We start from the raw sequence: 13,793 nt of genomic DNA, 5'->3' as shown, positions 1-13,793 counted from the left end.
CTCCTGTACAAGGCCATGCTGGCCTTCTACAGCTCTCCCCCAAAAGCAAACCACCTCTTCCTATGTACATGTAAGTAATTTCTTTTTCCTCTGACAACTCTTTTGGTATTGTGTGAACAGTATAAAGAATTCAGATTAAAGTTTTGCTCGTTTTTGTTTTCTTTTTAAACACAAGGTCAGAGCATACAAAGAAAGCTCTGCCATCAACTCAATAGGGACAGAAGTGTGTAAGGGTTGATTAAAGTGCACCTTAGTAGCAATCCCAAGACATCCATTTCTTTTCTTGCATCCGAAACCCATGATTTCAACAGCACTGGTGATACCACTCTATTCCAAAATCAGGTTCTGCCCAAGTGCCAGTTCTCCATGGCTTAGAGTCTTTTTCTGATATTTTCATTGCAGTAAAACTCTAAGAGCCATAAGCAAGTCCGTGAGGTTGAGATGGCTTCTGGGACTATCATGGGAAGAATGAATCATCTGCCTTTGACATATAAGTGTTTATGATCACTGCTTCTATTTCTTGAGACACGCAATTTTTACGAGGGGGCTGATATTTATGTAATTCCATAAATTTAGACAGTGCATTACAAACACAATATGCAGTTGTAGCTATAAATAGCAAAGCAGTGGAACACAATTTTCAACTATTTCTTGCTTTCTGTGCACCACAAATGAGATGTGTGGCACACAGAAAGGAACTAGAGGAAAGGAAACAGAGTTATTAGGCTGCAAAACCCCACCACGTGAGCCTCTGTATTTTAACTGATGAAATGGGAGGCTAGACTTCTACCAAAGTACCAAAAAATAAAAGAAGTCCCTGAGATTTAACACCAACACTTAACCATGACTAAAAGACAAGGAGCAGATTCTGAAGTGGGGGTTTTCAGAATAGATTATTTTCACGGCGTGTTTTCAGCGTTAATGTGACAAACTAAAACCCATCCTTGACAAGAAGGGTTTTGACAAACAAATGCACCATGTCATCAGAAGACTAAACTTCCTTCTAAATCTTGGCCAGTGCTTATTTTTTGGGCTCATAACACTATGAATGTAACACACAAGTCTATAAAAAAAAGAAAAAAATCTCTGAATGCTATAGGAGCATCGTAACATACACCAAGACATTCTTCTAGAAGGCCACCTAATCGATTCCAAATACATATTAAAAAGGGACAAACCAGTAACTCTTGATAAGCTTCCAGAATTTTAATAATGCTCTTAGTGCCAGGAGTTTGCTTGAAGAGTTACTTGGTCACAGCAGTTCAATGCCTAAGGTTTAATACTGGGTACCTGAGGTCAACCAGCAACTTTGGACTGATGCAAACAGTTACCAGTTATTGTGTCTTCATTTATTGCTTTTAAAATGCTTCTTGTATCAGTTCCCTCATTTCCACATTTGTATGCTCAATTAACTAATTAGTTCTGAGAGGAGATGACTTCTGGTGCAAGCAGGACTTTTAGAGCCAGGTAGGTTACATCTTCCATTCAGTGCACTGAACCACCATTTCAAAAGTACACTGAAATACTTTTGAACATTCAGATACTCCTAGACATGCCAGATGAAAAAGATCCACCCTGCTACAACCCCTCTTGGCTCTGGTGATGGACAGACACATTTCATAATGAGGTAAAACTTTCAGAACTCTGAAGCTCAGAAGTACAGGCCTAAGCCTACTCTTGGGAAGGTCATACTCAGTGTCACTGCTGCATTTCTGCCATGAGGAAACTAAATGACTCAACACAGATGCTCTTTTCACAAGGAGATGGCCACCTTGGGCAGAACAGATTAGAAAACTGCTTTTAACAGCTCTCAGGGTGTATTTCAATGATTATTTTGTTATACTGGTGTCTTTCAAAATGCATCAGTCAGGTAGAAAACGTGAGCCTTTGCTTCACTGTCCAAAACAGACATACTTTACAGTGCTTCTTCACATTGAATTGGCAGGGATTCCCATGTGTCCTCATCTGCCAAGTGAGCTGTCTGTGAAGTCTGATCCACAGGTGCTTTCTCACCCTGGGCTACTGATAATGCATCTTCTTCTCCTGCTAACTGAAGGTCAGAGCTAGAAGAACAGTTAGTTCCATCGAGTTTGTCTGTCAAAGATTCTGCTGTAGCTGTAGAGGAGTGCTGAGTCTCTGCTGCAGCTCGTGGCTCTGTTTTGAAGTGAAGCCCAAACACATTGTTTTGGACGAGGTACCGAACGCACTGCAAAATCACATTCCTTTCGTGCCGGATGTCCTGGGCCAGCAGCTGGAAAGAAAGAAGACAGAATGATGCACCTTTCCTTCTATTGCTCTGTAGCTGACACTGGCTCTATTCAGTCATTTTAAGCATCTCTGAATTCTAATAGTTGCCTCTCACTCAAGTCCTGGATACACAGAGTAGGATGCTGCCTCACCACACGCAGCACAGGGAAGCCACGTTCAGTGCTTTCCCAACTGACTGGGGCTTTGGCTGAGCCAGAGAGCGTGTCTGACAGCACTACAGCACAGCTTGCTGGGCTGGGCAATCTAAGGGCTTGCTGCCCCCTTCCTCGTGACAGCTCACGCTGTTCATGCCACTCACTGCATCAGTTCAACTCACCAGCCAGGAAAAAATAAACCTGACAACTAGGGATTTTTTGTTTGTTTGTTTGAGGCTTTTTTAGGGGCATGTGTGTTAAAAACTGAACAGGGTGAGCAAAAGGCCCAGCACAGCAGGCAAGAGGCAAGATCAGGTAACCAGAGAAGAGGGAGCAGGGAGGGAGCTGCCCTTTAAGGCAGCAGAAGGCTGCTAGAGCAGTGCAGGTTGGTGTCTTAACACCTCTTCTTCTGATAAAAGCTCATTATGGCCACAATTCAATATGGTACTAACACATGACTGTACCACTGAACAGAATGAGAAATATTAATGTGCCCAAAACACACAAGTTTAAGCACTGCTCATTTAGTGCCATTAACTCACCAAGGCAGGTAGAACAAGCAGACAAATGGGATGGTACCTTTATATTAATCTGTCAGTCCGTTGGCTCGGGTGGAGGAGAACATCACTGAGTTTACGCAAATACTAGGGATTTACCCCCAGTTATCTGACTATATACCCAGATATATACTCAGCTCTGGTGAGACCCCACCTGGAGAACTGTGTCCAGTTCTGGAGCCCCTATTACAAGAGGGATATGGACATGCTGGAAGGTGTCCAGAGAAGGGCCACCAGGATGATCAGAGGGCTGGAGCACCTCACCTATGAGGACAGACTGAAAGAGTTGGAGCTGTTCAGTCTGGAGAAAAGAAGGCTCCGAGGTGACCTTCTTGTGGCCTTCCAGTATCTGAAGGGGGCCTACAAGAAAGCTGGGGAGGGACTTTTTAGGATATCAGGTAGTGACAGGACTAGGGGAAATGGAATAAAGCTAGAAGTGGGGAGATTCACATCCTCAGGACGTGAGGAAGAAGTTCTTCCCCATGAGAGTGGTGAGAGCCTGGAATGGGTTGTCCAGGGAGGTGGTTGAGGCCCCATCCCTGGAGGTGTTTAAGGCCAGGCTGGATGAGGCTCTGGCCAGCCTGATGTAGTGTGAGGTGTCCCTGCCCATGGCAGGGGGTTGGAACTAGATGATCCTTGAGGTCCCTTCCAACCCTGACTGATTCTATGATTCTATGATAATGATGTTCTCATATTGTGGACTATAATACTAGGCTACACATTCCAGTTCATCAGGACAGCAAGTCTATTAGCATCTTTCCAGGTCATACTGTATCTAATTTAATATCCCATGCATTTTTTATCAGAAAGCCCCTCTGAGTAAAAGATACTTATACATACAAGGAAAGGGCATGTTTCATCAGGTACAAGACTGTGGATTTAAACAGCAGTAACTGGTCTGGGCTATAATTCACCAACCTAAGTTTAGTAGCTTAATCAAAGTGGAGGCCTCCCTCATCTCCTTTAACCTCACTGAAGTTCATTTTGATATTTAAAAAATACAACCAGCCTTCAGAAGGCTGAAGGACCTTTTGCCATTGCATGCATTATCAAAGGCAGTACCTTCACAATGTATTTTTAAATGCAGAGACAGGTATCAGTGAAGTGATGCTACACAAGCTTCCTATTTTGTCAGCATACAGAATGCCTTAAATGCACATCATTGTTTGCATGGTGACAATAAACATGTTTTAGTAGTGCCCAAGTTCACTGCGAAATGACTGCCAAAAGACATTTGCAGCTACTCTCCTGCCTCCTTTTTTATTTTAAAACCATCAGTTTACTGTTACCACATCATTTCCTTGCCTCCTCCTAGTTTTTGGATAAATTCTCAGCAGTGACTGACTAATTTCAACCTTGCTTCCTAAAGGCTTTCATACACTGACCATTTCTGACAGCAGAAGCCTCCATGCCAATCTCAGGCACTCCTCTGTGATTCACAGCCACAGTACACATCCTTTAACAACAGTTTTGAGCAGCATTAACAGGTAAAAATCCCCATCAAAAAGCAATTTTAAAAACAGACAAGCCAGAATTCAGGTTTCCAATATTCTGACAACTTTTCTCAGTATGTGGAACTTCACCTGACCTTTTTCCAGAGTCCTCACTGCTTTGACCACCACCAACTGTGAAGAGCAAGAGATAGAGACAACTGCATGCTTCGGGAGCCACACAAAGGGCAAACACTTCCTTTCCAGTCACTAAGAGCTTTAATTCTTGGCAGCAATGGTAGTATGTGCTAAAAGGACTATCAAGGAACTTCTCCCACATCTGCAGCTTGAGATGTGTCTTATCAGTTATCTCTTGCTTAAACAGCCTGTGCTGTTTCAGAGCCTTGATGTCAGTGGCACCCTGGCTTTCTCCTGTGTTCTTCCCACAGCAAGTTTTCCCCATGAAGAGGGAGCTTTATGCTGGCTATTTACAGAATCACAAGGGTAGTCTGCTTACCTTATTTAGTACTGCTTTTGAGTACTAAATATAATAAAAGCTTCCAAGTTTTGTTTATACTAAGGAAAGCCACCAAGTTTCCAAACAGGATGCTCTGCACTGTTACCAAGAACAGAATCATACCATGTTGGACTCACCCCTACAAACCTCTTTTTTCAGCCTTCTGAGACATCTACTTGCTTCTCAAGCAGGACTGTCATTTCCTTAGATCGATCTGAACATCCTCACAGAAAAGAAACCCATGCACATGCAGGTTGCACCTCAACACCACTCTACAGTCTTAAGTCATCAACACCCTTATCAATAATGTTTCTTGGCTGCATCTGAAGCCTGTGTGCTGCTTGATCAGAAGGCAGCTACTGAATAGCAAAGCTGGAAGCAAAGGAAGATCAGAATAAGGCTGATGGGATCACACACAGCAAAACCTACGGGATGCCACCACAGGGAGAGAAGAGGCAGGAATAACGGCTTTGCCCTTTGTGCAGCTCATTTTAGGCACACAATTCAGTTGTCATCTCTTGTTCAATAAGGTCAGTCACTATTTGAAGGCACACCAAGGTATTTCTGTCTATGAAAGCATCTACAACTTCTCAGAATGAAACACTCACTTTGCTCTTCTTAAGACAGGACCTTTGCTAACAGATTGCTCTAACTTCCCGCAGGGAAGAGAAGAGCCATTCATGAACAGTGCTGCTCTTGTACAGAAGGCATTACTTTAGCACTAGGACTGTTACCATTTCCAGCAGAGTAGGACGGCGCTTGGGAAGGAGAGGTAATGTTTTCTTGCCCCACTTATCAGGCCCTCTGCGGGGACGTCCGTTTGAATTCGAGCTTCTTAACGTCTTGCCTGCACGTTCTGGATGCTTTTGATTCAGATTTTGACTCTGAGGAACATTTTGAGTAGTTTCAGGCGTATTCCTGAAGGCAGCCTGGTCTTTCTCAGCTTTTGCTGCAGTCTTGACAGGGATTTCTTAAAGAAAAAGAACACACTTTCATCTCAAACTTAAAAGCTTTTTTAACATGCTTATATCCCCGTGCACTGGCAGTTCGTTAGTACTGTTCTTGCTCACATAACCTGATGTGAAGGTGTTCAAGGCTTACTTGGAGGAAGGGAGGGCTTTGTTTGGGTTGTGTATTCTTTTGAAATACAAAGAATAAACTGTAAACATTCACAGAAAGGAAAATAAGATATTTAAATTCTGCAATACAAAATGAAAAATAAAAGTAGCAAGCCCTGAATGAGACTTTCAGGTCTCTGACTTGTTACCACTTGGAAAGTACATTGCTTCCACTTCACAATATTGCTGGCTGCAAATCTGGCTGCTAAGAAAATTATGATAGCTGGGGAAGAGAATGCCCAAGTCCAATTCCCCCTGCCTGCTGGATGCTCTCTGGAACCTTGGCTAGGCCATCTAGGGCAACTAAGGAGCATCAGCAGTTCTCTACTGTACACTGATGCATACAGAGAAGCACAAAATTCAGATACTAGAGAGCTCAAGTCTTACTGCAATGCCCAGCAGTCTTCTCTGGAAACAGCCCTTAAAGACATGGAAATTAGTTCACAGGGTAAGCACAACAGCTTTTTTCCTGGCACTACTCAAACACAGTTTGAACAAGACTGAAGACAGGCCATCTTTTCTCTTGCCCCACCACAACTGAAGGGAAAACAGGCTTGGGAAATTCGATGACACACACTCTAACCAAAGACATTTTATGTCCTTCCCTTCAACCCAGAACATGCTGCTGAAAAAAGGCAACCAAAGAAAGGTTTAAAAAACCCGACCCACTCTTTCAGGAAATTCTTTCTGAGGTTTTCTACAGAATGCTGTAGGGCTGGCAGGGGGAAAAGCCATTAGATGCAGCACAGGCTAAGTAGACAAGGCCATCCCTGTGCACCAGCTGTCTGCACAACTGCTGTTCTGTCCTGGTGCTCCTCCAAGTCCAGGGGCTATCACCATACTGGGAACAAGCAATGGCTCACCCAGTAACCCTGGCCAGTGCTCAAAACTGGGAAGAGGGAGAAATGGGGAAAAGAGAGGAGCAGAATAATGGCATATCCTTTTACTCCTCCCAGCCTGTCTTTATGCATGGCTTACACCAGTACTAGCATGCACTGCCACTGAAAGCAAATTGTCAAGGATCTGTACACAGACCACAAAACCATCCCTTTGCATAACCTTTAACAAGCTGCTCTCTTTACTTGTGTAAGCCTAAAAATCAACACATACAAGATGGCTCTGAATCGCAGCACTGATAGACAGGCCAGAAATGAAAAAAAAAAAGCATTTCCACAGCCAAGTGTTTTGGAGATACAGGCATTGAACTACCACTACTTAATTAACATCTTTGCTAAATGTAAGCCACAGCTTACATGCTGTATTTTCTTCTGCAACACCTTTGATTGCTCTTAAAACGTTTTTCTTAAGAAATTTTAAGTACTACACAGGTTCTGACTGATAACCTGCAAAGCAGCAGATGGAGACAACTACAAAAAGCTATCACTGGGCTACCGTCCTCATAAATGCTGTATTTATAAGTACACAAGGGCTGGAAAATGGGAGATGGCAAAGGACCAAATACAGGAGGGGTGAAGGCCACCATCCTTCCCAAAGAAGGGTAGTCTATGATCAGGTTCTAGCATTGCTTGCAGTAGACAGCAGCTCAGTGATGTAGGGTAGAAGGAGGAAGAAGAAGGGCAGAGGACATAAGCCTACATACCTTCAGGCTCGCTCTCAGATGCGCTGCCGTAGTTGGCTGACAACGCAGTCAGGGCAGAGGTGACCTGCCTGGGAACAACAGTCAACCCCAGCCGCCTGTCTTCAGCTGCTGCATCGTCCTTGTCCGATTCTGCATGGAGAGAAAAGGCAAGAGGGATTTTTCCCAACACTGCTGTGTTCCAACAGCCAGTCTTGCTGCTAAACCCCCATCTCACAACTACACAAGCCCAGAGTTGGGCACCATTGCTCAGCATCATGGACTGACAGAAAAAATGCACATTCTCCTACCCTCTACGGACATTTGGTGGCAAAGTCATCTCACTGTTGGTTTACAGAAGCAAAAACTTTCCTGAACGAGAGCTCGGATTTTCTGGTTCTTTCTTCACATACCAAAGATAATTATAGGTTTTATTATCAAGTGTAAGTAAAGAGAGAGAAAGGATTTCATATGTTTTGAAGTCTTGCTGGATTTAGTCCTATGGAGGCGGGGGGTGGTGGAGAAGGATTTAAAATGTAGTCAGAGGAACACACAAAAAAAATGGCAACTCAGGCTCGTTCAAAGCGAGAATTTGAGAGCAATGAAATTTCTGGATAGTAAAAAAAACTCATAGGGAACACTGAGAATCAAATCAACAACCTAGATGGTCACTTTTCAGCAGTACTTCAGACTGTTCAATATTTAAACCCCCACACAGCATTACAGTCCAAAGCACCTTGGAAGAGAATAGAATCATAGAACGAACAGGGTTGAAAAGGACCTCAGAAATCAAGTCCAACCTACCACCCAGCACCTCATGACAACTAAACCATGGCTTCAAGTGCCATGTCCAATCCTTTTTTGAACACCTCCAGGGACGGTGACTCCACCATCTCCCTGGGCAGCACATTCCAATGGCAGATCACTTTCTGTGAAGAACTTTCTCCTCACCTCGAGCCTAAACTTCCCCTGGCAACCACTTAAGACTGTGTCCTCTTGTTCTGGTGCTGATTGCCTGGGAGAAGAGATCAACCCCCACCTGGCTACAACCTCCTTTCAGGTAGCTGTAGAGAGCCATAAGGTCTCCCCTGAGCCTCCTCTTCTCCAGGCTAAACACCCCCAGCTCCCTCAACCTCTCTTCATAGGCCTTGTGCTCGAGACCTCTCACCAGCCTCCTTGCCCTTCTCTGGACATGTTCAAGTCAATGTCCTTCTTAAATTGAGGATCCAAAAACTGGACACAGTACTCAAGGTGTGGCCTAACCAGTGCTGTGTACAGGGGTACAATGACCTCCCTGCTCCTGCTGGCCACACTATTCCTGATGCAGGCCAGGATGCCATTGGCCTTCTTGGCCACCTGGGCACACTGCTGGCTCATGTTCAGCCTACTGTCAACCAGCACCCCCAGGTCCCTCTCTGCCTGGCTGCTCTCCAGCCACTCTGTCCCCAGCCTGTAGCTCTGCATGGGGTTGTTGTGGCCAAAGTGCAGCACCTGGCACTTGGATTTGTTGAATGCCATCATGTTGGACTCTGCCCATCTGTCCAGTCTATCAAGGTCCCTCTGGAGACCCCTCCTACCCTCTAACAGATCAACATCTGCTCCCAACTTGGTGTCATCTGCAAACTTACTAATGGTGAACTCAATCCCCTCATCCAGATCATCAATAAAGATATTGAACAGGATTGGGCCAAATACTGGCAAGACAGGAGCAAGTAGACAAAAAATGCTGAAACTGAGGATACTAGGAAAACAGAGTCCCACCAGATACCTAAAAAAAAAAAAAAAAAAAAGAAGGCAAAATTGTGATGGCTTTAGTTTGAAAAATAGGAAGGCATTGCAGAGAGATCTGAAGAGGTTAGATCAATGGGCTGAGGCCAACGGAATGAAGTTTAACAAGACCAAGTGTTAGGTTCTACACTTTGGTCACAACAATCCCAAGCAATGCTACACGCTTGGGGAAGAGTGGCTGGGAAAGAAGCATGGTGGAAAAGGATCTGGGGGTCCTGGTGGACAGACAGCTAAACATGAGTCATCAGTGTGCCCAGATGGCCAAGAAAACCAATGGCATCCTGGCCTGTTTCAAGAACAGTACATCCAGCAGGAGCAGGGGAGTGATTATGGCCCTGCACTGAGAGCCCTGGTGAGGCCACAGCTTGAGTACTGTGTTCAATTCTGGACACCACGGTATAGGAAAGACACTGAGGTCCTGGAGTGTATCCAGAGAAGAGCAATAAGGCTGGTGAGGGGTTTAGAGGGTGTGTTGTATGAGGAGCAGCTGAGGAAACTTGGGTGATTTAGTCTGGAGAAGAGAAGGACAAAGGCAGATATTATTGCTCTCCACAACTACCTGAAAGGAGGCTGGAGTGAGGCTGGTGTTGGTCTCCCAAGTAACTAGCAATAGAATGAGAAGTGGGCTTAGGTTGTGCCAGGAGAGGTTTAGATGTGATATTAGGAAGAAATTCTTTACTGAAAGAGTAGTTGGGCATTGGAACAGACTGCCCAGGGAAGTGGTAGTCAGCCCTGGAGGTGTTCAAGAAGCATCTAGATGTGATACTTCAGGATATAGTTTAGTAGTCACAGTAGTTGGATTGTAGTTGCACTTAATCTTAAAGGTCTTTTCCAACCTTAATGATTCTACGTTTCTGTGATCTATAGGCACTAAAATCTTGGAAAGATTCTCAGGTGAACCATGCTAGAATTAGCAGGAAAACTAGGAAATGCTTTTCATTAATACATCTGCATACAAATGTCATATATACACACACATAGAGGACACAACTAGAAACTGAGAAATTAGTCTATGAAGACTTCTACAAACAGACCAGCTGCAGTCTTATTTTCACAAAGAAAAAGAGTTTTGCCCTCTCACAGTTCCTGTCTATCTACACCTGCCCCACAGGAAAGCTGCCTCACACTTAAGAAAATTTTACTGCAATCATCAAGTCCAACCCATTACCCAACACTATCTAATCAAATAAACAATAGCATTAAGTGCTTTTTTTAAAGACTTCCAGGGATGGTGACTCCACCACCCACCTGTGCAGCCCATTCCAATGGGCAGTCACTCTTTGTGTGAAGAGCTTGTTTCTAAGATCAAGCCTAAACTTCACCCCGCACAGCTTGAGACTGTGTCCTCTCATTCCATCACTGGTTGGATGGGAGAAGAGACCAAGCCCCACCTGGCCACAACCTCCTTTCAGGTAGTTGTAGAGAGCAATAAGGTCACCCCTGAGCCTCCTCTTCTCCAGGCTAAACAACCCCAACTCCCTCAGCCTCTCCTCACAGGGCTTGTGCTCCAGACCCCTCACCAGCTTTGTTGCCCTTCTCTGGTCACGTTCAAGCAGCTCAACATCTTTCTTGAACTGAGGGGCCCAGAACTGGACACAGTACTCACAGTCTGGCCTAACCAGTGCTGAGCACAGGGGCAGAATGACTTCCCTGCTCCTGCTGGCCACATTATTCCTGATACAGGCCAGCATTGCTTCATTGCTGCATTTTTCTATCTCATCCAAAACACTGAGTACATACTGTGGTTATGTTTCATTTTCTTCTCTTTAAAGAGCTGCTTTTAATTTGCTTTTTAGCAAATCAGGAAAACACGTTTCCTGGAATACATTTTCTCTTTGAGAGTAACACCTTTGGAGGAAGTGTTATTCCCTACTGAATACAACTGACTGTTTCTGGTCAGTAGATCCCACGGAATTTTACACCTGACAAGCTCATCATCTTACCTTTTTTCTGCTTATAAATCAAGAGGAAAAATCAGCTTTCTCATCTCCCATTCAGTTTCTTGGCTCTGAAGGAACAGAGCTTCAGTGAATGCAATAAGCAAAAAAATGCATTCCCTCTAGTGAAAGGGCTGGTGCTGGTAAAAAGGTTTAAATATTCCAACAAAATGTACCTATAGAGTATTACCATGGACTTCAGTTGCATGCATGCACGGCTTTTTAAAAATAAAGTAATAAAACCTTAATTAAATTGTGTTTGCTATTGTTGTGACTACATTTCTCAGTAGTACAACAATCTACAACTGACTTTAATACAACTGGCTTTAATAATGTGTAATAAGCACATACCTTCCTTTTCAACCACATTCAATCACATTCCTTTTCAACCCAGTACAGCTGAAGTTACTAGCTGTATTTTGGTATAATTAGACTTTATCATTAAGTAAAACACAGATGCTGCAGGAAAATACAGTTATACTTCAGTATACTTAAATTTCCCAACATGCAGAGATTAGTGGAATAAACAAATTGCATAGGGATGCTGAGTTCTTTTTCCCACTAATTGAAGATTATGTTTTCAAAAGGAATAACTCAGCATCAGATGTCTTTCCAGGGGACGCATTCTAGCCTTGTTGCTAAAAATGGCTAGAGTACAAGTCAGCTTATATGTCATGTTCTAAGAGTACTGCATCACTGCTGACTATATCGTAAATGGTTGTATCTGGAGAGTTGATACTGCTGCCAGCATGTGAAACAAGACATACCACAGAAAGACCCTAAACAAGCAATGTTTCAGAACACACATATGGAGAATACGTGAGGAGAGGTTGAGGGAGTTGGGGTTGTTTAGCCTGAAGAAGAGGAGGCTCAGGGGAGACCTTATGGCTCTCTACAACTACCTGAAAGGAGGTTGTAGACAGGTGGGGGTTGGTCTCTTCTCCCAGGCAACCAGTGGTGGAACAAGAGGACACAGTCTCAAGCTGTTCTAGGGGAAGTTTAGGCTCGAGGTGAGGAGAAAGCTCTTCACAGAAAGAGTGATCTGCAATTGGAATGTGCTGCCCAGGGAGGTGGTGGAGTCACCATCCCTGGAGGTGTTCAAAAAAAGATTGAATGTGGCACTTGGAGCCATGGTTTAGTTGTCATGAGGTGTTAGGTATTAGGTTGGACTTGATGATCTCTGAGGTCTTTTCCGACCTGGTTGATTCTGTGTGATTCTGTGAGAGTAAATTAGATTAAATGGTAAAAAAATAGAATTAAAATTAAAATGTTGACATTTTAAGTAATTCACAAAAGGAAATTAATTTGTTTTCACATTCCTAGCGTTATTTTCAAAACCACAAACATATTTCACAGTCTTTAAAAATAATTTGATTGATGAAGTACTTTATTAATCTTCTGACCTTATAAAGGTTTTCTTAATTTACATGTCAGTTTAGCAACCTGAATTTGTGCATGTCTTTTAGACTATTGCACAGTATTTATGTCAGAACATGTAACAGACAAGTTTTATGGCAGCACTTCCAAAACCTTGACTAGTAAGCAGGAATTTCAGCATCCAAACTTAAAACAACTCAGATCCTATTTCTTTTCTTCTCCTTAAATTACTACAGCATCATTTCCCTATGGCCTGAACCACTTTCCCTCTGCTGTCTCTCCCAGCCTGGTGATCCTACACTTAGTCACAGCAACCCTATGCAGTGCTTCAGGTTTGGGGCAAAGCGGCTGGAAAGCTGCCTGGCAAAAAAAGGATCTGGGTGTATTGGCTGACAGAGGTGAATTAGAGCCAGCAGCATGCCCAAACAGCCAAGAAGGCCGACAGCATTCTGGCTTCTGTCAGAAACAGTATGGCCAGCAGGACTCCGTGTTGGTGTGACCCTACCTTGAATATAGCGTTCAGTTTTGGGCCCTTCACAACAAGGACATTGAGTTGCTGGAGCATGTCCAGAGAAGGGCAACAAAGCTGGTGAGGGGTCTACAGCACAAGTCTTATGAGGAGCAGCTGAGGGAACCGGGGTTGTGTAGTCTGGAGGAAAAGAGGTTCAGGGGAGACCTTATCACTCAGAACAACTATCATAGTGAGGTAGGTGTTGGTCTTTTTTTTTTTTTTTTCTCCAAGTAACAAGCAAGAAGACAAGAGGAAATAGCCTGAAGTTGTGCCAGGGAAGGCTTAGGTTGGATATTAGAAAACATTCTTCCCAAAAAGTGTTGTCAAGAGCTGTAACAGGCTGCCAAGGGAAGCAGTGGAGTCATCATCCCTGGAGGTATTTAAAAGACCTGCAGATGTTGTACTTAGGGACATGGTTTAATGATCACCTAGCAGCATTGGGTTAACAGCTGGACTTGATCTTAAAGGTCTCTTCCATCCCAAATGAGACCACAATTCAAAGTGTCTTGGTCCAAAACCCATTTCTAATAAGGAAATTAAAGGTAAAATAATAATACTATGGGGAAGTACTTGTTAAAAC

The 13,793-nt window shown here is 43.7% G+C and overlaps 1 protein-coding gene across 1 annotated transcript in view; it reads right to left on the bottom strand.

The window, feature by feature from the left end:
- Positions 1 to 1,915: 1,915 nt before the first annotated feature.
- Positions 1,916 to 13,793, bottom strand: part of NUFIP1 (nuclear FMR1 interacting protein 1) — a 32,095-nt gene continuing 20,217 nt past the window's right edge. Inside the window, exons 9-11 of the mRNA XM_054399788.1 lie at positions 7,625 to 7,753; positions 5,641 to 5,876; positions 1,916 to 2,251 (exon numbers count right to left, since the gene is read on the bottom strand). Of these exons, the coding sequence (XP_054255763.1) occupies positions 1,916 to 2,251; positions 5,641 to 5,876; positions 7,625 to 7,753 (701 nt within the window). The remainder of the gene's footprint in view (positions 2,252 to 5,640; positions 5,877 to 7,624; positions 7,754 to 13,793) is intronic.

Source organism: Indicator indicator, chromosome 1 (assembly GCF_027791375.1).
Source record: "Indicator indicator isolate 239-I01 chromosome 1, UM_Iind_1.1, whole genome shotgun sequence".
Taxonomy (NCBI): domain Eukaryota; kingdom Metazoa; phylum Chordata; class Aves; order Piciformes; family Indicatoridae; genus Indicator; species Indicator indicator.
Note: the sequence above shows the minus strand (reverse complement) of the source record. Positions and strands in the feature narration are given on the sequence as shown.